We start from the raw sequence: 23904 nt of genomic DNA on the forward strand, positions 1-23904 counted from the left end.
ATGCTCCGGTGATCCCCCTATGTTTCGGTGATCCCCCTATGCTCCGGTGATCCCCCTATGCTCCGGTGATCCCCCTATGCTCCGGTGATCTCCCTATGCCCTGGTGATCCCCCTATGCTCCGGTGATCCCCCTATGCTCCCGTTATCCCGCTATGCTCCCGTGATCCCCCTATGCTCCCGTGATCCCCCTATGCTCCCCCTGTGCTCCGGTGCTCCCCCTGTGCTCCGGTGATCCCCCTATGCTCCGGTGATCCCCCTATGCTCCGGTGATCCCCCTATGCTCCGGTGATCCGCCTATGCTCCGGTGATCCCCCTATGCTCCGGTGATCCCCCTATGCTCCGGTGATCCCCCTATGCTCCAGTGATCCCCCTATGCTCCAGTGATCCCCCTATGCTCCGGTTACCAGCCTATGCTCCCGTGATCAGCCTATGCTCTCGTGATCCCCCTGTGCTCCCGGTATCCCCCTATGCTCCCGTTATCCCCCTGTGCTCCCGGTATCCCCCTATGCTCCCGTTATCCCCCTATGCTCCCGTTATCCCCCTATGCTCCGGTTACCAGCCTATGCTCCCGTGATCAGCCTATGCTCCTGTGATCCCCCTGTGCTCCCGTTATCCCCCTATGCTCCCGTTATCCCCCTGTGCTCCCGTTATCCCCCTATGCTCCCGTGATCCCCCTGTGCTCCCGTGATCCCCCTGTGCTCCCGTGATCCCCCTGTGCTCCCGTGATCCCCCTGTGCTCCAGTGATCCCCCTGTGCTCCAGTGATCCCCCTGTGCTCCAGTGATCCCCCTGTGCTCCCGTGATCCCCCTGTGCTCCCGTGATCCCCCTATGCTCCGGTGATCCCCCTATGCTCCGGTGATCCCCCTATGCTCCGGTGATCTGCCTATGCCCTGGTGATCCCCCTATGCTCCAGTGATCCCCCTATGCTCCGGTTACCAGCCTATGCTCCCGTGATCAGCCTATGCTCTCGTGATCCCCCTGTGCTCCCGGTATCCCCCTATGCTCCCGTTATCCCCCTATGCTCCCGTTATCCCCCTATGCTCCGGTTACCAGCCTATGCTCCCGTGATCCCCCTATGCTCCCGTGATCCCCCTATGCTCCGGTGATCCCCCTATGCTCCAGTTATCCCCCTATGCTCCGGTGATCCCCCTATGCTCCGGTGATCCCCCTATGCTCCAGTTATCCCCCTATGCTCCGGTGATCCCCCTATGCTCCGGTGATCCCCCTATGCTCCAGTTATCCCCCTATGCTCCAGTTATCCCCCTATGCTCCCGTTATCCCCCTATGTTTCGGTGATCCCCCTATGCTCCAGTTATCCCCCTATGCTCCCGTTATCCCCCTATGTTTCGGTGATCCCCCTATGCTCCAGTTATCCCCCTATGCTCCGGTGATCCCCCTATGCTCCCGTTATCCCCCTATGTTTCGGTGATCCCCCTATGCTCCGGTGATCCCCCTATGCTCCGGTGATCCCCCTATTTCATACTCACTTCACAGAAGCCGAGAGCCATGGTGTGTCTGATGGGCAGGTCCGGGTCGTGACACAGACAGAAGAAGGTGGCATAAAGTTCTATGTGGAAGTTCTTCACTCCAACGAACACGACCATGGCCTGAAAGAGGAGAAATGCGTCAGACGGGAACCTTCTCATCATCGGCACAACGCGATCCGCCCAACAACGCGATCCGCCCAACAACGCGATCCGCCCATTATAGACAACGCGATCCGCCCACTATAGACAACGCGATCCGCCCACTATAGACAACGCGATCCGCCCACTATAGACAACGCGATCCGCCCACTATAGACAACGCGATCCGCCCACTATAGACAACGCGATCCGCCCACTATAGACAACGCGATCCGCCCACTATAGACAACGCGATCCGCCCACTATAGACAACGCGATCCGCCTATTATAGACAACGCGATCCGCCCACTATAGACAACGCGATCCGCCCACTATAGACAACGCGATCCGCCTATTATAGACAACGCGATCCGCCCACTATGACTAAGCACTGACGCCAGTGCGAAACGTTGGCCATACTGATTTTTGTGGGCTTGCAGTGACTGTATGCACAGTTGAAAATAAAGACATCTCTTTTAAAGAAAATTTTGGAGTGCGGCTGTCCAGCTTTTGTTCTTTTGTTTTTTTGCTATTACCGCATTGCCAGCACCCTGGTGGTTCAACAACCCCTGATCATCACGAGGCTCACCTGGAGCGGTGAGAATTCTGTCTGTGCGATCCGCCCACTATCGACAACGCGATCCGCCCACTATAGACAACGCGATCCGCCCATTATAGACAATGCGATCCGCCCATTATAGACAACGCGATCCGCCCATTATAGACAACGCGATCCGCCCACTATAGACAACGCGATCCGCCCACTATAGACAACGCGATCCGCCCATTATAGACAACGCCATCCGCCCAACAACGCGATCCGCCCATTATAGACAACGCATTTGTTGCCCAGGGTCAGTACATTTGTCGCCCGGGGTCAGTACATTTGTTGCTCGGGGTCAGTACATTTGTTGCCCGGGGTCAGTACATTTGTTGCTCGGGGTCAGTACCAGTGGCGGCTGGTGCTCAAAATTTTTGGGGGGGCGCAAACGAAAAAAAAAAAAAAATTGCAGCCTCACTGTGCCCATCAAATGCAGCCACTGTGCCATCAATTGTCACCACTGTGCCATGCCATCAAACGCAACCACTGTGCCATCAATTGTCACCACTGTGCCATGCCATCAAACGCAACCACTGTGCCATCAATTGTCACCACTGTGCCATGCCATCAAACGCAGTCACTGTGCCATCAATTGTCACCACTGTGCCATGCCATCAAACGCAACCACTGTGCCATCAATTGTCACCACTGTGCCATGCCATCAAACGCAACCACTGTGCCATCAATTGTCACCACTGTGCCATGCCATCAAACGCAACCACTGTGCCATCAATTGTCACCACTGTGCCATGCCATCAAACGCAGTCACTGTGCCATCAATTGTCACCACTGTGCCATGCCATCAAACGCAACCACTGTGCCATCAATTGTCACCACTGTGCCATGCCATCAAACGCAGTCACTGTGCCATCAATTGTCACCACTGTGTCATGCTATCAAATGCAGCCACTGTGCCCCTCAACTGTTGCCACTGTGCCAATTGTCACCACTGTGCCCCATGATGCCACTGTGCCCATTGTCACTCACCACTGTGCCCCATGATGCCACTGTGCCAATTGTCACCTCTGTGCCCTTTGTCACCACTGTGCCCCATGATGTCACTGTGCCCCTTTCCCTGTAAAAAGCACTTACCTGAGGATTCCATGTGCTCCCTCGATGTCTTCTGCCGCTGTGGTGAAGCTTCAGCCAATCAGGTTCCTGATAACCAGAATCCAGGAACCTGATTGGCTGAAACGGCCGTTTGTCTTATACAATGAGCGCAGATTGCCTGCGCTCAGAGTATAGACAGCTGAGAGCCGGAGAAAAGCCTATCAGAGCCGCTGGCTTTGATAGGCAGTTCCCCTCAGCCAACCAGCTGCCGCTATTCGGATAACCGGCGTCCCGCATCCGGTTATCTGAATAGACCAGGCAGCGCTGGCAACCCGTTTTTTTTTTTTTTGTGACTGTGGGAGGGGGGGGCGGCGCCCGTGCGTCCCTATGGACGGGCCGCCACTGCATTTGTTGCTCGGGGGCAGAACATTTGTTGCTCGGGGGCAGAACATTTGTTTGCTCGGGGGCAGAACATTTGTTGCTCGGGGGCAGAACATTTGTTTGCTCGGGGGCAGAACATTTGTTGCTCGGGGGCAGAACATTTGTTTGCTCGGGGGCAGAACATTTGTTGCTCGGGGGCAGAACATTTGTTGCTCGGGGTCAGAACATTTAATGCTCGGGGTCAGTACATTTGTTGCTCGGGGGCAGAACATTTGTTGCTCGGGGTCAGAACATTTAATGCTCGGGGTCAGTACATTTGTTGCTCGGGGGCAGAACATTTGTTTGCTCGGGGGCAGAACATAAACCCGTTGATCCCATTTCATGTACAAGGGGATTTATTATCAGGAATCTCAGACTCACTGGAAAGTTGTAGGCACAGTTTTTCCTGACCATAGAATATTTCTTCTCTAGCTCTATGTTCTGGATCTGGTTATCGTTATGGCCGTTCTCCTGGTGCAGACCCAACCGGCACAGCGTCCTATAGAACTCCAGGAACCAGATCTGCTGCTCCTGGGTGAAGAGACCTGGCCAAGGCAAAACAGGAAAATGGCTGTAGATCAACTCTGGATGGATGGATGGATGGATGGATGGATAGATAGACAACCAGACAGACAAACAGAGAGACAGACAGAGAGACAAACAGAGAGACAGACAGAGAGACAAACAGAGAGACAGATGGCATCTAAAAAATAAGAGATATCAGGACAGTAGCGGCCTTTACATTAGGTGCGAATGGGCGCTGCCCCCAAATCCATGCGCCCGGCCCCTTATCTACATGCAGGGCTCTATTTGGCTTAAAAGGGGCGGGCTCAGCCGCTTGTTTTTCTGCTTCTCCTCCCAGCCAATCAGGAAGCGGGTCCTGAGACCCGATTGGCCAGGGTCGTCTTAGAGAAGCAACGGCCCCGGCTCTTCGCTTGGCAAGCGAGCAGCATCAGCCTCCTAATGTAAGACCTCTAATCGCCGACCATCCGTCGAGAGAGAGAGAGAGAGAGAGAGAGAGAGAGAGAGAGAGAGAGAGAGAGAGAGAGAGAGAGAGGGAGGGAGAGAGAGAGAGAGAGAGAGAGAGAGAGAGAGAGAGAGACAGAGACACAGAGAGAGAGAGAGAGAGAGAGAGAGAGAGAGAGAGAGAGAGAGAGAGAGAGAGAGAGAGAGAGAGAGAGAGAGAGAGAGACAGAGACAGAGAGAAAGAGAGAGAGAGAGGGAGAAAGAGAGAGAAAAAAAGGAAAAAAAGAAAAAAAAAAAAAAAGAAAAAAGAAAGAAAGAAAGAAAAAAAAGGAAGAGAAAGAGAAACAAAAGGGAAAGACAGAAAGAAAAAAATAAAGAAAGAAAAAAAAAAAAGGAAAAGAAAGAAATAAGGAAAGAAAGAAGTCACATCATTGGTGGCCCCCTAATGGCCAAAAAAAGAAGACACTAGAAAACAGATACAAGAAAATGTCAGCAGGGCAATAGATCAATGTGGGGGGGGGAGGGGCTTTACTTCCAGTGCTCTCCTTCCATGAGATCCGACTCCCTGCTGGACGGGACCAGAGAACTTCAGGATGGACTCACCTTGCAGGCCATGGCAGAGCTTCCCTAAGTGTAATGACAGTGAGGTGAGGACGGATTCATCGGCCTTGAGAGATTTCTCGCAGAATGACTTGACCAGCGGGAGGACAATCTGACTGCGGTCATCTGGGGGGACACAACAGGCACAGGATTATCGGGGTCCCGTACTACACAAATAACAAGAATGAAGAGACAGAAGAACGATTCTATTCTTTACTGATGATATAATGACAGTTCTGTATATAGTGACAGTTCTGTATATAGTGACAGTTCTGTATATAGTGACAGTTCTGTATATAGTGACAGTTCTGTATATAGTGACAGTTCTGTATATAGTGACAGTTCTGTATATAGTGACAGTTCTGTATATAGTGACAGTTCTGTATATAATGACAGTTCTGTATATAGTGACAGTTCTGTATATAGTGACAGTTCTGTATATAGTGACAGTTCTGTATATAATGACAGTTCTGTATATAGTGACAGTTCTGTATATAGTGACAGTTCTGTATACAGTGACAGTTCTGTATATAGTGACAGTTCTGTATATAGTGACAGTTCTGTATATAGTGACAGTTCTGTATATAGTGACAGTTCTGTATATAGTGACAGTTCTGTATATAATGACAGTTCTGTATATAGTGACAGTTCTGTATATAATGACAGTTCTGTATACAGTGACAGTTCTGTATATAGTGACAGTTCTGTATACAGTGACAGTTCTGTATATAGTGACAGTTCTGTATATAGTGACAGTTCTGTATACAGTGACAGTTCTGTATACAGTGACAGTTCTGTATATAGTGACAGTTCTGTATATAGTGACAGTTCTGTATATAGTGACAGTTCTGTATATAGTGACAGTTCTGTATATAGTGACAGTTCTGTATATAGTGACAGTTCTGTATATAATGACAGTTCTGTATATAGTGACAGTTCTGTATATAGTGACAGTTCTGTATATAGTGACAGTTCTGTATATAGTGACAGTTCTGTATATAATGACAGTTCTGTATATAGTGACAGTTCTGTATATAGTGACAGTTCTGTATACAGTGACAGTTCTGTATATAATGACAGTTCTGTATATAGTGACAGTTCTGTATATAGTGACAGTTCTGTATATAGTGACAGTTCTGTATATAGCGACAGTTCTGTATATAGTGACAGTTCTGTATATAATGACAGTTCTGTATACAGTGACAGTTCTGTATATAGTGACAGTTCTGTATACAGTGACAGTTCTGTATACAATGACAGTTCTGTATACAGTGACAGTTCTGTATATAATGACAGTTCTGTATATAGTGACAGTTCTGTATATAGTGACAGTTCTGTATATAATGACAGTTCTGTATATAGTGACAGTTCTGTATATAATGACAGTTCTGTATATAGTGACAGTTCTGTATATAGTGACAGTTCTGTATATAGTGACAGTTCTGTATATAGTGACAGTTCTGTATATAATGACAGTTCTGTATATAGTGACAGTTCTGTATATAATGACAGTTCTGTATATAGTGACAGTTCTGTATATAGTGACAGTTCTGTATACAGTGACAGTTCTGTATATAATGACAGTTCTGTATATAGTGACAGTTCTGTATATAGTGACAGTTCTGTATATAGTGACAGTTCTGTATATAGCGACAGTTCTGTATATAGTGACAGTTCTGTATATAATGACAGTTCTGTATACAGTGACAGTTCTGTATATAGTGACAGTTCTGTATACAGTGACAGTTCTGTATACAATGACAGTTCTGTATACAGTGACAGTTCTGTATATAATGACAGTTCTGTATATAGTGACAGTTCTGTATACAGTGACAGTTCTGTATATAATGACAGTTCTGTATATAGTGACAGTTCTGTATACAGTGACAGTTCTGTATACAGTGACAGTTCTGTATATAGTGACAGTTCTGTATATAGTGACAGTTCTGTATATAGTGACAGTTCTGTATATAATGACAGTTCTGTATATAATAAAAGGTTCACTTGGTTCGTTTTTAGTTTTTTTCAGACTATAATACTTGCTGAATAAAAAAAAAACAACTGAAGGCCGACATAAATCTCCTAACATCTACAATAAGAGTCTAATGCCGTGCGTACACACGATCGGTTAATCCGATGAAAACGGACCGATGGATTTTTTTATCAGATATCCGATGAAGCTGACCGATGATCAGTCGCGCCCACACACCATCAGTTAAAAAACCGCGGTGACGTAAAACACAACAACATGCTGAGAAAAATGAAGTTCAATGCTTCCGAGCATGCGTCGACTTGATTCTGAGCATGCGTGGATTTTTAACCGATGGACGTGCCCACAGACGATCGTTTTTTTCTATCGTTTTTTTAACCATCAGATAATTTTAAAACAAGTTCCTAGTCTTTTCCCCCGATGGATAAAAAAACAATGGGGCCCACACACGATCGGTTCGTCTGATAAAAACGGTCCATCCGATCGTGTGTACGCGGCATAAGTCATGATCAATCTGATAAAGTGTTACAAAATAACAGAAATTAATGTCTCTTGTTTTTTTCTTAAAGTGTTGCAAATCCTTAAAGGAGGACTGTAGGCAAAACGTTTTTTTTTTCCTTTTTTGGCTGGATTAAGGGAGGGTTATAACCAGTGCCGACTGGCGCTCAATTATAATTTTTTTTTTGGGGGGGGGGGCACAAACAAACTGAAAACATCAATTGCAGCCACTGTGCCCATCAATTGCAGCCACTGTGCCCATCAATTGCAGCCAGTTTGCCCTCAAATGATATATCATATGCCTCTCTTCTCCATCCAAATCTAAAAAGAAAAAAAGTTTTGTCTTTACTTCTAGGCAGTCCATGCAATTTTTGTTTATCAATTTATAGTTTTGAATGAAACATTTGAGCTTTTTTGGTTTTTCTATACATGGTATTACTCCTTACACAGGGGGAATGGGGGCACAGCGCCACCTGCAGTCAGGAGATGTTTGTAAACAAAGGGCTAGATTCAGGTAGAATCAGGCGGGCGTAGCGTATCTCAGATACACTACGCCGCCGTAAGTTAGAGCAGCATGTCCTGTATTCACAAAGAACTTGCGCTGAAACTTACGGCGGCGTAGTGTAACTGGGCCGGCGTAAGCCCGCCTAATTCAAAATAGGCTGGTTGGGGGCGTGTTCTATGTAAAATACTAGTGACCCCACGTATTTGACGTTTCTAACGAACGGCGCATGCACCGTCTGTGGACCTATCCCAGTGCGCATGCTCCAAATGACGTCGGCAAATCTTCATGCTTTCGACGTGAACGTAAATTATGTCCAGCCCCATTCATGGACGACTTACGCAAACGACGTAAAATTTTCAAATTTCGACGCGGGAACGACGGCCATACTTAACATTGGCTGCGCCATGTATTTGGTGGAATAACTTTACGCCTGAAAACCCCTTACGTAAACGGCGTAACTGTACTGCGTCGGCCGGGCGTACGTTCGTGAATCGGCGTATCTAGCGGATTTACATATTCTAGGCGTAAATCAGCGAACACGCCCCTAGCGGCCAGCGTAAATATGCAGTTAAGATCCGACGGCGTAGGAGACTTACGCCGGTCGTATCTTAGCAACATTTAAGCGTATCTCAGTTTGAGCATACACTTAAAGTTGCGACAGCGGGGATTCAGACTTACGACGGCGTATCTACTGATACGCCCGTCGTAAGTCTATGTGAATCTACCCCCAAGTCTGCAGTCAGGAAAGGTTTGTAAACAAAGTCTGCAGTCAGGAGATGTTTGTAAACAAAGTCTGCAGTCAGGAGATGTTTGTAAACAAAGTCTGCAGTCAGGAGATGTTTGTAAACAAAGTCTGCAGTCAGGAGATGTTTGTAAACAAAGTCTGCAGTCAGGAGATGTTTGTAAACAAAGTCTGCAGTCAGGAGATGTTTGTAAACAAAGTCTGCAGTCAGGAGATGTTTGTAAACAAAGTCTGCAGTCAGGAGATGTTTGTAAACAAAGTCTGCAGTCAGGAGAGCTTTGTAAACAAAGTCTGCAGTCAGGAGATGTTTGTAAACAAAGTCTGCAGTCAGGAGATGTTTGTAAACAAAGTCTGCAGTCAGGAGATGTTTGTAAACAAAGTCTGCAGTCAGGAGAGCTTTGTAAACAAAGTCTGCAGTCAGGAGAGCTTTGTAAACAAAGTCTGCAGTCAGGAGAGCTTTGTAAACAAAGTCTGCAGTCAGGAGATGTTTGTAAACAAAGTCTGCAGTCAGGAGATGTTTGTAAACAAAGTCTGCAGTCAGGAGATGTTTGTAAACAAAGTCTGCAGTCAGGAGATGTTTGTAAACAAAGTCTGCAGTCAGGAGATGTTTGTAAACAAAGTCTGCAGTCAGGAGATGTTTGTAAACAAAGTCTGCAGTCAGGAGATGTTTGTAAACAAAGTCTGCAGTCAGGAGATGTTTGTAAACAAAGTCTGCAGTCAGGAGAGCTTTGTAAACAAAGTCTGCAGTCAGGAGAGCTTTGTAAACAAAGTCTGCAGTCAGGAGATGTTTGTAAACAAAGTCTGCAGTCAGGAGATGTTTGTAAACAAAGTCTGCAGTCAGGAGATGTTTGTAAACAAAGTCTGCAGTCAGGAGAGGTTTGTAAACAAAGTCTGCAGTCAGGAGATGTTTGTAAACAAAGTCTGCAGTCAGGAGAGGTTTGTAAACAAAGTCTGCAGTCAGGAGATGTTTGTAAACAAAGTCTGCAGTCAGGAGATGTTTGTAAACAAAGTCTGCAGTCAGGAGATGTTTGTAAACAAAGTCTGCAGTCAGGAGATGTTTGTAAACAAAGTCTGCAGTCAGGAGATGTTTGTAAACAAAGTCTGCAGTCAGGAGATGTTTGTAAACAAAGTCTGCAGTCAGGAGATGTTTGTAAACAAAGTCTGCAGTCAGGAGATGTTTGTAAACAAAGTCTGCAGTCAGGAGATGTTTGTAAACAAAGTCTGCAGTCAGGAGATGTTTGTAAACAAAGTCTGCAGTCAGGAGAGGTTTGTAAACAAAGTCTGCAGTCAGGAGATGTTTGTAAACAAAGTCTGCAGTCAGGAGAGGTTTGTAAACAAAGTCTGCAGTCAGGAGAGGTTTGTAAACAAAGTCTGCAGTCAGGAGAGGTTTGTAAACAAAGTCTGCAGTCAGGAGATGTTTGTAAACAAAGTCTGCAGTCAGGAGATGTTTGTAAACAAAGTCTGCAGTCAGGAGATGTTTGTAAACAAAGTCTGCAGTCAGGAGATGTTTGTAAACAAAGTCTGCAGTCAGGAGAGGTTTGTAAACAAAGTCTGCAGTCAGGAGAAGATCGCACGATTGTGAATGAAGCCGGTGATTCCGGATCGCTGAGATCTTCAGAAATCATTGCACACAGCAGTGCGCTCCTAGTTCTCATGGTAATTCGCATTCTCACCGCACTAGACTGGACTGAAGGCGCTCGGTCTTCACCTACCATGGTCAAACATAACCAGCAGGTTGACCAGAGTCTCGAAGGCTGCCAATCGGACGCTGCCCCCCTCATCCCGCGCCAGTTCCACGAGTTCGGGGAGGATGGCCGATTTTGTTAATTCTGTCCTGCAACAAAGAATAATTTCACATGAATTTCCCCTCATAGGATGCAGAAGACACATCCCCTCATAAAGAGCACCCGTCACAAACTCCACCCACTGACACTTACCCTGCCTGTCCACCTGGGGGAGCCCTGAGTATGCTACTTGTGTAAGTTCTATTAGGTAGATTCAGGTAGATACGCCGACCTAACTCTTACTGAATCTACCTATATATGTCTACACAGGGTTAATGACATCCCCTCCCCCAGCAACTAGAGCTATTGGCTGCTCAAAGCCTATACACTCCATCCTGGGAAAAGGTCACATGACCCCATACCCAGAAGTATTCTCTGTAAGCACCATTTACAACAGATGCAGAAAAAACAAAAATTGTACAATGTTCCCAAATCTTCCAGGTACACATGCAGAGATTTGCATCTGTGTTCCTGTGTGTGGTCACTCCACTTCTCTAACAAGCTCCTGAATCAGGGAAAAGAAGCTTCACACGCTGCAATTAAATCAGAAGACAAAAATTCTTCATGTCGAGCCATGAGAACGGTCTTCAGGGGCCACATAGTCTGAGAGGGGCCAACATATGAGCTGCCTTCCCAGAGCTCAGTGCCTCTGTTATGAGGGGTTCCCACCATCCCTGTGCCCATTATGAGGGGTTCCCACCATCCCTGTGCTGAGTTCCCGGGTCTGTACACCCGCTGTGCCCATTATGAGGGGTTCCCACCATCCCTGTGCTGAGTTCCCGGGTCTGTACACCCGCTGTGCCCCATTATGAGGGGTTCCCACCATCCCTGTGCTGAGTTCCCGGGTCTGTACACCCGCTGTGCCCCATTATGAGGGGTTCCCACCATCCCTGTGCTGAGTTCCCGGGTCTGTACACCCGCTGTGCCCCATTATGAGGGGTTCCCACCATCCCTGTGCTGAGTTCCCGGGTCTGTACACCCGCTGTGCCCCATTATGAGGGGTTCCCACCATCCCTGTGCTGAGTTCCCGGATCTGTACACCCGCTGTGCCCCATTATGAGGGGTTCCCACCATCCCTGTGCTGAGTTCCCGAGTCTGTACACCCGCTGTGCCCATTATGAGGGGTTCCCACCATCCCTGTGCTGAGTTCCTGGGTCTGTACACCCGCTGTGCCCATTATGAGGGGTTCCCACCATCCCTGTGCTGAGTTCCCGGGTCTGTACACCCGCTGTGCCCATTATGAGGGGTTCCCACCATCCCTGTGCTGAGTTCCCGGGTCTGTACACCCGCTGTGCCCCATTATGAGGGGTTCCCACCATCCCTGTGCTGAGTTCCCGGGTCTGTACCCCCCGCTGTGCCCCATTATGAGGGGTTCCCACCATCCCTGTGCTGAGTTCCTGGGTCTGTACACCCGCTGTGCCCCATTATGAGGAGTTCCCACCATCCCTGTGCTGAGTTCCTGGGTCTGTACACCCGCTGTGCCCCATTGTGAGGAGTTCCCACCATCCCTGTGCTGAGTTCCCGGGTCTGTACACCCGCTGTGCCCCATTATGAGGGGTTCCCACCATCCCTATGCTGAGTTCCTGGGTCTGTACACCCGCTGTGCCCCCTTATGAGGGGTTCCCACCATCCCTGTGCTGAGTTCCCGGGTCTGTACATCCGCTGTGCCCCATTATGAGGGGTTCCCACCATCCCTGTGCTGAGTTCCCGGGTCTGTACACCCGCTGTGCCCATTATGAGGGGTTCCCACCATCCCTGTGCTGAGTTCCCGGGTCTGTACACCCGCTGTGCCCATTATGAGGGGTTCCCACCATCCCTGTGCTGAGTTCCCGGGTCTGTACACCCGCTGTGCCCATTATGAGGGGTTCCCACCATCCCTGTGCTGAGTTCCCGGGTCTGTACACCCGCTGTGCCCCATTATGAGGGGTTCCCACCATCCCTGTGCTGAGTTCCCGGGTCTGTACATCCGCTGTGCCCATTATGAGGGGTTAATTTTGTTTATTGAAAAAATCTTACAAACAACAACTTATATCCAATAAAACCATAATAAATAAAACATATTTACAAAACAATTGAATATGACTATACAAAACAGAAACAAACACAAGAACATAATAAACGGTGCAAACCAAATTGCGCACAACATAATCCCTACGGGAGAGCCAGACTAAAGAGCATCACCATGCATGTCACCTTTTATATAAAGTGAGTGGGAACTGCCATTAAGGTGGCTGAGGCTGTTTCTCAGCCTGGCTCCTCCCTCTCCCTGGAGAACCAGCGCGCTTCGTTGCACCCTGGCACTCTTCATCCATAGAGGATGCAGAACTGAACGAGTCCCATTCATAGTCATCCTCAGACAGTACCGTAAATTTATTCGCCAAAGGCAAAACCTCAGGACTTAAGGTAACTGTACCTCCTTTTTTCCCCTTCTTTTTGCCTCTCCTCCTTTTATCCTCCAACCACTCCATATCATCCTTGGACAACCCGGAGTCAGCAGCCTCCCCACACCCTTCACCCCCCTCCCCCCCATACTCCCTTCCCTTATCTACCCCCAGGCCAGCCTCTTCACCATCCTCCCCACTCCTCTGCACCCCACGATCCTTAACAGGAACCCTGCAGCGTCGAGGGAGGGGGACTGGCACCGCACCTGATGCACCAGCACCTCTTGCTGCCTCTGCAATTTTAGAAGACACAGAAGGATTGGACACATTCTCTGCAACTGACACCTTACTTACAGACTGGGAAGACACTGACACATTGGGAATTGGCACAGACTGGGGAGACACGGACACATTGGGAATTGGCACAGTCTGGGGCACCACGGACACATTGGGAATTGGCACAGACTGGGGCACCACGGACACATTGGGAATTGGCACAGTCTGGGGCACCACAGACTGGGAAGACACGGACACATTGGGAATTGGCACAGACTGGGGAGACACGGACACATTGGGAATTGGCACAGTCTGGGGCACCACGGACACATTGGGAATTGGCACAGACTGGGGCACCACGGACACATTGGGAATTGGCACAGTCTGGGGCACCACGGACACATTGGGAATTGGCACAGTCTGGGGCACCACAGACACATTGGGAATTGGCACAGTCTGGGGCACCACGGACACATTGGGAATTGGCACAGTCTGGGGCACCACGGACACATTGGGAATTGGCACAGACTGGGGCACCACAGACACATTGGGAATTGGCACAGTCTGGGGCACCACAGACACATTGGGAATTGGCACAGTCTGGGGCACCACGGACACATTGGGAATTGGCACAGTCTGGGGCACCACGGACACATTGGGAATTGGCACAGACTGGGGCACCACAGACTGGGGGGATACTGACACATTGGGTGTTGGCACAGACTGGGGAGACGGAGACACGGACACATTGGGAATTGGCACAGTCTGGGGCACCACGGACACATTGGGAATTGGCACAGACTGGGGAGACACGGACACATTGGGAATTGGCACAGTCTGGGGCACCACGGACACATTGGGAATTGGCACAGACTCAGATGGACTCACAGGCCCTCCAGCTGTTGAGCTCTGAGCATCCTCCATGTCCAGGCGGAAGAACTCCCTCATGAGCTCAGGCTTATTGTGCATTGCCTCAGGACACTGGCTATAAGGATGCCCCACCGCATTGCACAGATTGCACCTTATGATGTTACAATCCTTAGCCAGATGTCCTATACCCTGGCACAGAGAGCACTTCATCACTGGACAGGAGGACGCAAGGTGACTCTTGTCTCCACATTTATTGCAGAGCTTTGGCTGGCCCGGATAGAATATGGTCAGCCTGTCCCTCCCCAGGAAAGCTGAGGATGGCAGATGCTGGACGATATTATCAACGATCTTTAGTTTTAACTGAGCAGACCATCCCCCCGTCCATATTCCCCGGTCATCCAGAATCTTCTTTAGGGGGCCCAGGACGTCTCCATACCTCCTCAGCCATATACATAGATCCCCCGGTGGTATGGACTCATTGCGGACCAGAATCGTGACCACTTTAATGAGTGGCTGGCGGGAGACAAGTTTGGGCATGAGCCCCTTCCAGTCCGGCAGGCCCCTACACACGTGTTCATATTTCTCCCAAAAAATGTCCAAAGACTCCGGGCGGAGAAAGGACAAATCATACTCATAGGAACCTGCCGGACTGATCAGGGCGAAGATATCTGCGGGCGTGAACCCCATCTGTAGAATCTTATCCACCACCGTCCTCCTATGTGGGGGGATTCCACTGCCGCCCTCCTATGTGGGGGATTCCACCACCGCCCTCCTGTGTGGGGGGATTCCACCACCCTCCTATGTGGGGGGATTCCACCACCCTCCTATGTGGGGGATTCCACCACCGCCCTCCTATGTGGGGGGATTCCACCACCGCCCTCCTATGTGGGGGATTCCACCACCGCCCTCCTATGTGGGGGGATTCCACCACCGCCCTCCTATGTGGGGGGATTCCACCGCCTTCCCACCTCAGCTGCACAACATTCCTCCTTTTAAACAGGGAGGAAGACAACCCATTCCCATGCTCTTTTCCTGCTTGTTCCCCTTCCCAGATCCTGCAGCAGCAACACCAGCATAGGATTTCCTTCCACCCCCAGTACTTGCAGTCCTGTCCTTAGACACATTCAAACCTGCCGGCAAAGCGTCTGATTCAGCTGGGATTGTATTAGCAGAGGCAGGACCCACCCCCTCCCCTTGCTCTGTACACACAGCTCCAGTCCTGTCCACTGCACACTCCTGGGGAGTTGTGGCACTACTGCACCCAGCATCTCCTCCACCATTCACAGGTACAGCCGCTGTGCCTGGTCCAGGCAAAGTCTCTGTATTGTCCATGGACCTTTCCGCAGACTGATGCTGACAGTTATTAGCAGATGCATTGTCATTAAAGTTCACACCATCTTGCACACACACTGTACCTGCTTGCTGTGTTGTCACCGCAGCGATGTCATGGCTGATGGTGGGGTCAGATTTCTCCCCAGCTGTTGCAGACTTTATGGTGGATCTCGCTCTGGGCACAGGTTTGTCTTCCACAGGGCCAGGAACAGTGTCCATCTTATCATCATCCGGGGAAGTCGCATCAGGAGGGGATTCCAGCTTGGTGATGAACTCCAGTATACCAGAACCTTCACCTTCCTGAGATGTTCCACATTGCTGGGGAGGGAGAGGGACAGAGGCCTCCGCCATTGAGGGCTCAGCAGATTCCCGAGGTGTTGAACCGATGGGCTCATCCTCCGGGCCCACCTTCTCACTCACTGCTGACTCCATGCATGAAGCGGCTCCTCTTCTCATGCGATTAAATCGCTCCTCATTTTTATATTTAAAAATTCCGCTATTCTCCTTCAGAGAATACAGCAAATCCTTCTGTTTCCTCACAGCTTGCTCCAGGTCCTTCAGCTCAGGTCTCAGAGCCGGTCTTTTCTTGCTGTACATTTTCGCACAAATCTGCTTTTTCTTCCTGAATTCAGCCATCAAGACCATCAATTTCTCCTCTTCCTTCTCAATCCGCTTCAACTTACTGACAGTCCTCTGTCTGAAGGCTGACAGGGACTCATCTCTCCTTTGGGTAGGCCCAGATTCTTCCACAGGCCTATCCAGGGGGGCCCCGCCCGGCTCTTCCCCAGGATCCAGCATCCCTCCTGGGGCAGAGAAGTCACTCCAGCCCCTGGTCTCTGGAGCACAGGAGCAAAAGGAACTAGCAACCACACCCTCCCTGACAAGGAGTGGAATGGCAGTTTCCCACCATCCCTGTGCTGAGTTCCCGGGTCTGTACACCCGCTGTGCCCATTATGAGGGGTTCCCACCATCCCTGTGCTGAGTTCCCGGGTCTGTACACCCGCTGTGCCCATTATGAGGGGTTCCCACCATCCCTGTGCTGAGTTCCCGGGTCTGTACCCCCCGCTGTGCCCCATTATGAGGGGTTCCCACCATCCCTGTGCTGAGTTCCCCGAGTCTGTACACCCGCTGTGCCCATTATGAGGGGTTCCCACCATCCCTGTGCTGAGTTCCCGGGTCTGTACACCCGCTGTGCCCATTATGAGGGGTTCCCACCATCCCTGTGCTGAGTTCCTGGGTCTGTACACCCGCTGTGCCCATTATGAGGGGTTCCCACCATCCCTGTGCTGAGTTCCCGGGTCTGTACACCCGCTGTGCCCCATTATGAGGGGTTCCCACCATCCCTGTGCTGAGTTCCCGGGTCTGACCCTTCATTGAGGTTTACATTTGTGATTTCTATGTGTTGTGCGTTGATCGCTGCGTTCGGAGTACACAAAGAACGATTGCCCGTCCGCCATGACGGGTCACAGATAACAATCCCCATGGGATCCCTTTAAAGCAGCGCACGCCTCTCATTGGACAACTGGCATCTGAAAACGCCGACCGTCCAGCTGCACACAGCACAGGGGTGCGCTCTTTCCTTTGCACGGGGGTGCGCTCTTTCCTTTGCACAGGGTGCGCTCTTTCCTTTGCACGGGGGTGCGCTCTTTCCTTTGCACAGGGTGCGCTCTTTCCTTTGCACGGGGGTGCGCTCTTTCCTTAGCACAGGGTGCGCTCTTTCCTTTGCACAGGGAGCGCTCTTTCCTTAGCACAGGGGTGCGCTCTTTCCTTAGCACAGGGTGCGCTCTTTCCTTTGCACAGGGTGCGCTCTTTCCTTAGCACAGGGTGCGCTCTTTCCTTTGCACAGGGCGCGCTCTTTCCTTTGCACAGGGCGCGCTCTTTCCTTTGCACAGGGGTGCGCTCTTTCCTTTGCACGGGGGTGCGCTCTTTCCCTTGCACGGGGGTGCGCTCTTTCCCTTGCACGGGGGTGCGCTCTTTCCTTTGCACAGGGGTGCGCTCTTTCCTTTGCACAGGGGTGCGCTCTTTCCTTTGCACGGGGGTGCGCTCTTTCCTTTGCACGGGGGTGCGCTCTTTCCTTTGCACGGGGGTGCGCTCTTTCCTTTGCACAGGGTGCGGTCTTTCCTTTGCACAGGGGTGCGCTCTTTCCTTTGCACAGGGGTGCGCTCTTTGCGGAGTTCCCCCACAATCCTTCTCCCCCGGGAACATTGCGATAACCTTTGAGATGATTTATAATAAACCCCTCGCCATGCCGGCGGTGAGCGGCGCTGCGTCTAAAAACGAAGGTGAGGGACTTAGTCATCGCGTGGAGAGCAGATGCAGCCATTGTTCCTCGGCTATTGAAGAGGCGCTTTAGCGGTGACTCACCGGAAGAGACGGCGAGAGAAAGCGCCGTTTTCACGTTAATCCGCCGCTGACATTTTTCCCCCGAAGCCTGCGCGTCATTGTTTGCGTCTTGTCGTGACAACGCGACTTCACCCCGTACTTGCCGCTTGTGGGGGCTCCGGGAACGCGAGAACGCCCCCGCTGAGGGTGCCCGCTATACTATTGTCTATTGCGTCTTCTGAAGCGTCTGGCGGAGGCGTACTTGTGGGCTGAAAGAGCGTGTCGGGGGAAGGGAGGGGGAACGAGGGGGCTGAGTGAGCCGCGGTCACCGTGACAAAGACGAATCCCACACACAGCGAGGGCGCCGACACAGCGAGGGCGCCGACACAGCGAGGGCGCCAACCAGGAGTCACGTCGTATCTACAGAACTTTTCCATCAGCTTTGGATGCAGAAGAATTAGAACCCCGGGAGATTTGTAGGGCCCATTCACAACGTCGCATTTCACGTGCGTTACTTTCGGAAGATCACAGCGTGACGACTAATCTACAGAGTGCACTATCCTCCATTCACCATCGCACTATCCTCCATTCACCATCGCACTATCCTCCATTCACCATCGCACTATCCTCCATTCACCATCGCACTATCCTCCATTCACCATCGCACTATCCTCCATCGCACTATCCTCCATTCACCATCGCACTATCCTCCATCGCACTATCCTCCATCGCACTATCCACCATTCACCATCGCACTATCCTCCATCGCACTATCCTCCATCGCACTATCCTCCATTCACCATCGCACTATCCTCCATTCACCATCGCACTATCCTCCATCGCACTATCCTCCATTCACCATCGCACTATCCTCCATCGCACTATCCTCCATCGCACTATCCACCATTCACCATCGCACTATCCTCCATTCACCATCGCACTATCCTCCATCGCACTATCCTCCATCGCACTATCCACCATTCACCATCGCACTATCCTCCATCGCACTATCCTCCATTCACACCATCGCATATTCCTAAAGTAACACACTTTGCGTGTCTCCATTCACTCCATTACTGTATGTAAGGAGGGTCAGCCAGTGACATCACAGAGAATGCAGCCTATCCAATCACTCGAGAGCGGTGACATCACAGAGAATGCAGCCTATCCAATCACTAGAGAGCGGTGACATCACAGAGAATGCAGCCTATCCAATCACTAGAGAGCGATGACATCACTGAGAATGCAGCCTATCCAATCACTAGAGAGCGGTGACATCACTGAGAATGCAGCCTATCCAATCACTAGAGAGCGGTGACGTCACTGAGAATGCAGCCTATCCAATCACTAGAGAGCGGTGACATCACTGAGAATGCAGCCTATCCAATCACTAGAGAGCGGTGACATCACTGAGAATGCAGCCTATCCAATCACTAGAGAGCGGTGACATCACTGAGAGTGCAGCCTATCCAATCACTAGAGAGCGGTGACATCACTAAGAATGCAGCCTATCCAATCACTAGAGAGCGATGACATCACAGAGAATGCAGCCTATCCAATCACTAGAGAGCGGTGACATGACTGAGAATGCAGCCTATCCAATCACTAGAGAGCGGTGACATGACTGAGAATGCAGCCTATCCAATCACTAGAGAGCGGTGACATCACTGAGAGCGCAGCCTATCCAATCACTAGAGAGCGGTGACATCACTGAGAATGCAGCCTATCCAATCACTCGAGAGCGGTGACATCACAGAGAATGCAGCCTATCCAATCACTAGAGAGCGGTGACATCACTGAGAATGCAGCCTATCCAATCACTAGAGAGCGGTGACATCACTGAGAATGCAGCCTATCCAATCACTAGAGAGCAGTGACATCACTGAGAATGCAGCCTATCCTATCACTAAAGAGCGGTGACATCACTGAGAATGCAGCCTATCCAATCACTAGAGAGCGGTGACATCACTGAGAATGCAGCCTATCCAATCACTAGAGAGCGGTGACATCACTGAGAATGCAGCCTATCCAATCACTAGAGAGCGGTGACATCACTGAGAATGCAGCCTATCCAATCACTAGAGAGCGGTGACATCACTGAGAGTGCAGCCTATCCAATCACTAGAGAGCGATGACATCACTGAGAATGCAGCCTATCCAATCACTAGAGAGCGGTGACATCACTGAGAATGCAGCCTATCCAATCACTAGAGAGCGATGACATCACTGAGAATGCAGCCTATCCAATCACTAGAGAGCGGTGACATCACTGAGAATGCAGCCTATCCAATCACTAGAGAGCGGTGACATCACTGAGAATGCAGCCTATCCAATCACTAGAGAGCGGTGACATCACTGAGAATGCAGCCTATCCATTCACTAGAGAGCGGTGACATCACTGAGAATGCAGCCTATCCAATCACTAGAGAGCGGTGACATCACTAAGAATGCAGCCTATCCAATCACTAGAGAGCGGTGACATCACTGAGAATGCAGCCTATCCATTCACTAGAGAGCGGTGACATCACTGAGAATGCAGCCTATCCAATCACTAGAGAGCGGTGACATCACTGGGAATGCAGCCTATCCAATCACTAGAGAGCGGTGACATCACTGAGAGCGCAGCCTATCCAATCACTAGAGAGCGGTGACATCACTGAGAATGCAGCCTATCCATTCACTAGAGAGCGATGACATCACTGAGAGTGCAGCCTATCCATTTACTAGAGAGCGGTGACATCACTGAGAATGCAGCCTATCCAATCACTAGAAAGCGGTGACATCACTGAGAGTGCAGCCTATCCAATCACTAGAGAGCGGTGACATCACTGAGAATGCAGCCTATCCAATCACTAGAGAGCGGTGACATCACTGAGAATGCAGCCTATCCAATCACTAGAGAGCGGTGACATCACTGAGAGTGCAGCCTATCCCTTCACTAGAGAGCGGTGACATCACTGAGAATGCAGCCTATCCAATCACTAGAGAGCGGTGACATCACTGAGAGCGCAGCCTATCCAATCACTAGAGAGCGGTGACATCACTGAGAATGCAGCCTATCCAATCACTAGAGAGCGGTGACATCACTGAGAATGCAGCCTATCCAATCACTAGAGAGCGGTGACATCACTGAGAGTGCAGCCTATCCAATCACTAGAGAGCGGTGACATCACTGAGAATGCAGCCTATCCAATCACTAGAGAGCGGTGACATCACTGAGAATGCAGCCTATCCAATCACTAGAGAGCAATGACATCACTGAGAATGCAGCCTATCCAATCACTAGAGAGCGATGACATCACTGAGAATGCAGCCTATCCCATCACTAGAGAGCGATGACATCACTGAGAATACAGCCTATCCAATCACTAGAGAGCGATGACATCACTGAGAATGCAGTCTATCCATTCACTAGAGAGCGGTGACATCACTGAGAATGCAGCCTATCCTATCACTAAAGAGCGATGACATCACTGAGAATACAGCCTATCCAATCACTAGAGAGCGGTGACATCACTGAGAATGCAGCCTATCCTATCACTAAAGAGCGATGACATCACTGAGAATGCAGCCTATCCAATCACTAGAGAGCGGGGCCACTGTCCCTCCTGCCCTCCCCTTGCCCCGCCCCCTGAAATGTTGTCCCGGCCCCCGGAAGAGCGACGATCTGCTGAACCCCCCAATCTCAGAGCTGCCCCTCCCCCCCCCCGATCTCAGAGCCGCCCCTCCCCCCCCGTACATTATATAGACCGGCGTGCAATCTGTCAGATCCCTCCACAGACACATGGAAACGATCGTCTTACCCGATCCCTTGGGCGATGGATTCCAGCTGGCGGCACATACAGGAGCGCACATCGTACTCCACGTCCTGACACAGAGACTCCACTAGGGGGAGGATGTCTCGCTTCACTCTGCAATACAAAGGGGGCGGCGGCTTCACTTTATTGTTCACAAACGTCAGAAATAATTCTGCTAATAAAGATTGGAAATAATTCTGCAACCCGCAATCTACATTCATATAAACAGCAATCCAAACTTTACACTTCATCCCAGCGCCGATCACTTCAACGCGATTGTCTCTGAATGAAGCTCGGCCAATGCTCTGCGATAACCTTCCCACCCAACAGATCACCAGCTCATTAGTACCCCAGCTCCGCAGATCCCCTGCTCAGTACAAGCCCCCAGCTCCGCAGATCCCCCACTCAGTACAAGCCCCCAGCTCCGCAGATCCCCTGCTCAGTACAAGCCCCCAGCTCTGCAGATCCCCTGCTCAGTACAAGCCCCTAGCTCTGCCGATCCCCCACTCAGTACAAGCCCCTAGCTCTGCCGATCCCCCACTCAGTACAAGCCCCCAGCTCTGCCGATCCCCCACTCAGTACAAGCCCCCAGCTCTGCAGATCCCCTGCTCAGTACAAGCCCCCAGCTCTGCAGATCCCCTGCTCAGTACAAGCCCCCAGCTCTGCCGATCCCCCACTCAGTAGAAGCTGTGACGGTATTACAATGATATCCCCGTCAACGTTCCCTTCTTCCCATAACGAAAATCACCCCAATATTCCACGAGGAGGGATATCCCTGGAGTCGCCTAATAAGCCACACATGAGACAAGCTTACTGCTGGAACAACACAGACTTTAATGGTTTTTCTTCTCAGCTTTTTATACAGTCCAAGACATTGAAGCAACAATGAAATCTCCACCCCCCCTAATCACACAGTAAGGCTAATTACTAAAACATTCCAGACAGGTCGGCACCGACCGACAATTATCATGTCTAATCACTGCACATTCCTTAAACAACAAACCACCTTCACACACTGAGCTTCCTAAGCAGACGTTTCGTCTGCTTCCAGTTTGACACCTATTAACACCTCTGAGCATCACTAGGTTGTAGACAGGGTTATCACACAATTAAAGGCCTTTCAAAAGCTAGCCTTATTTAACATATGAACAGTGTTCACAGAGAGAGATGAATCACACATGAAAACACCTGTTACCTCTAACCCACAGCATTAAATTAGCAGGGAGAGCATTAGACTGAAGCACATAGGCAAAAAGTCCTTCACAATGGCCCCCACTTTTCTCCCTGCTCCGGCAAACCCGGTTGGACCTTCCCTGGTCCAGTAGGGTTGACGGGTTCAGAGCTTTCAGTCCGAGGTTAACTCCGTTTGGCGTGACTGACCTCCCTTGGCAACTGCTTCAGACTCAGGTATGCCACCGGGTCGTCAGATCACACGCCGGTCAGTCCCCAAGTCTTTGTGTGATCTGCAGAGTCACCAGAAGTCAGTGTGAAGACAGCGAATGGGTCTGTGCGCCGCCATCTAGGTGTCCCGCTATGGGAGGGGCAGGTTATGGCTCTGAAGTGACGATCACAGGAGATTCATAAAAAGAAAAAGTTATATTTGTTGAAATGCTGTAGCACTGGTGCTCAGAGTCCGGGGGGGGGGGAGGGGACTCAGAGCCCCATAAGGTCAGCCACCCTCTGCTCCCTCCGCAGCTGCCAGTTCTCCTCTTTGAGCTTCTCCAGCTCCATCTCCAGTTCATGGAGCCTGGGGGGGTCAGCCTGCTGTGACCTCAGGTGGTTGTTCTCCTCCTCCATGCGGCTTATGCACTCCTCCAGCTCTATGTACTCACGGATCAGATCCTGCTTGCTCATGTCCTGCAGGCTCTCCACGTGGTCCTTCATCATCAGGAACTGGGTGGTGGTGTAAGGGGCCACCGGTGGGCCCTTGGCGAACATCTCGGCCCGCATCTGGGACGCCCGCTGCGACTCCCTCTCCTCCAGTCGCTTCTTCTCCTCCCAGGTCAGCTTGTTATACGGCTTCCAGGACCTCTTCTTCTTGGAGGGTGGCCGGCGGTGCCTCTTTCTGCCCAGCTCCCTCCAGGGCCCCTCCGGCTCATGGCTGTCGCCCATGACCAGCTGACAATGGTGTTCCCTGTTGTCCGT

At 50.5% G+C, this 23904-nt stretch overlaps 1 protein-coding gene across 1 annotated transcript in view; it reads right to left on the bottom strand.

Moving 5' to 3' along the window:
* Window positions 1-23904, bottom strand: part of PPP4R4 (protein phosphatase 4 regulatory subunit 4) — an 88030-nt gene that overhangs the window by 49245 nt on the left and 14881 nt on the right. Inside the window, exons 5-9 of the mRNA XM_040333564.1 lie at window positions 21766-21873; window positions 10710-10831; window positions 5266-5388; window positions 4078-4241; window positions 1488-1607 (exon numbers count right to left, since the gene is read on the bottom strand). Coding sequence (XP_040189498.1) covers window positions 1488-1607; window positions 4078-4241; window positions 5266-5388; window positions 10710-10831; window positions 21766-21873 — 637 coding nt within the window. The remainder of the gene's footprint in view (window positions 1-1487; window positions 1608-4077; window positions 4242-5265; window positions 5389-10709; window positions 10832-21765; window positions 21874-23904) is intronic.

This window comes from Rana temporaria, chromosome 13 (genome assembly GCF_905171775.1).
Source record: "Rana temporaria chromosome 13, aRanTem1.1, whole genome shotgun sequence".
Taxonomy (NCBI): Eukaryota; Metazoa; Chordata; class Amphibia; order Anura; family Ranidae; genus Rana; species Rana temporaria.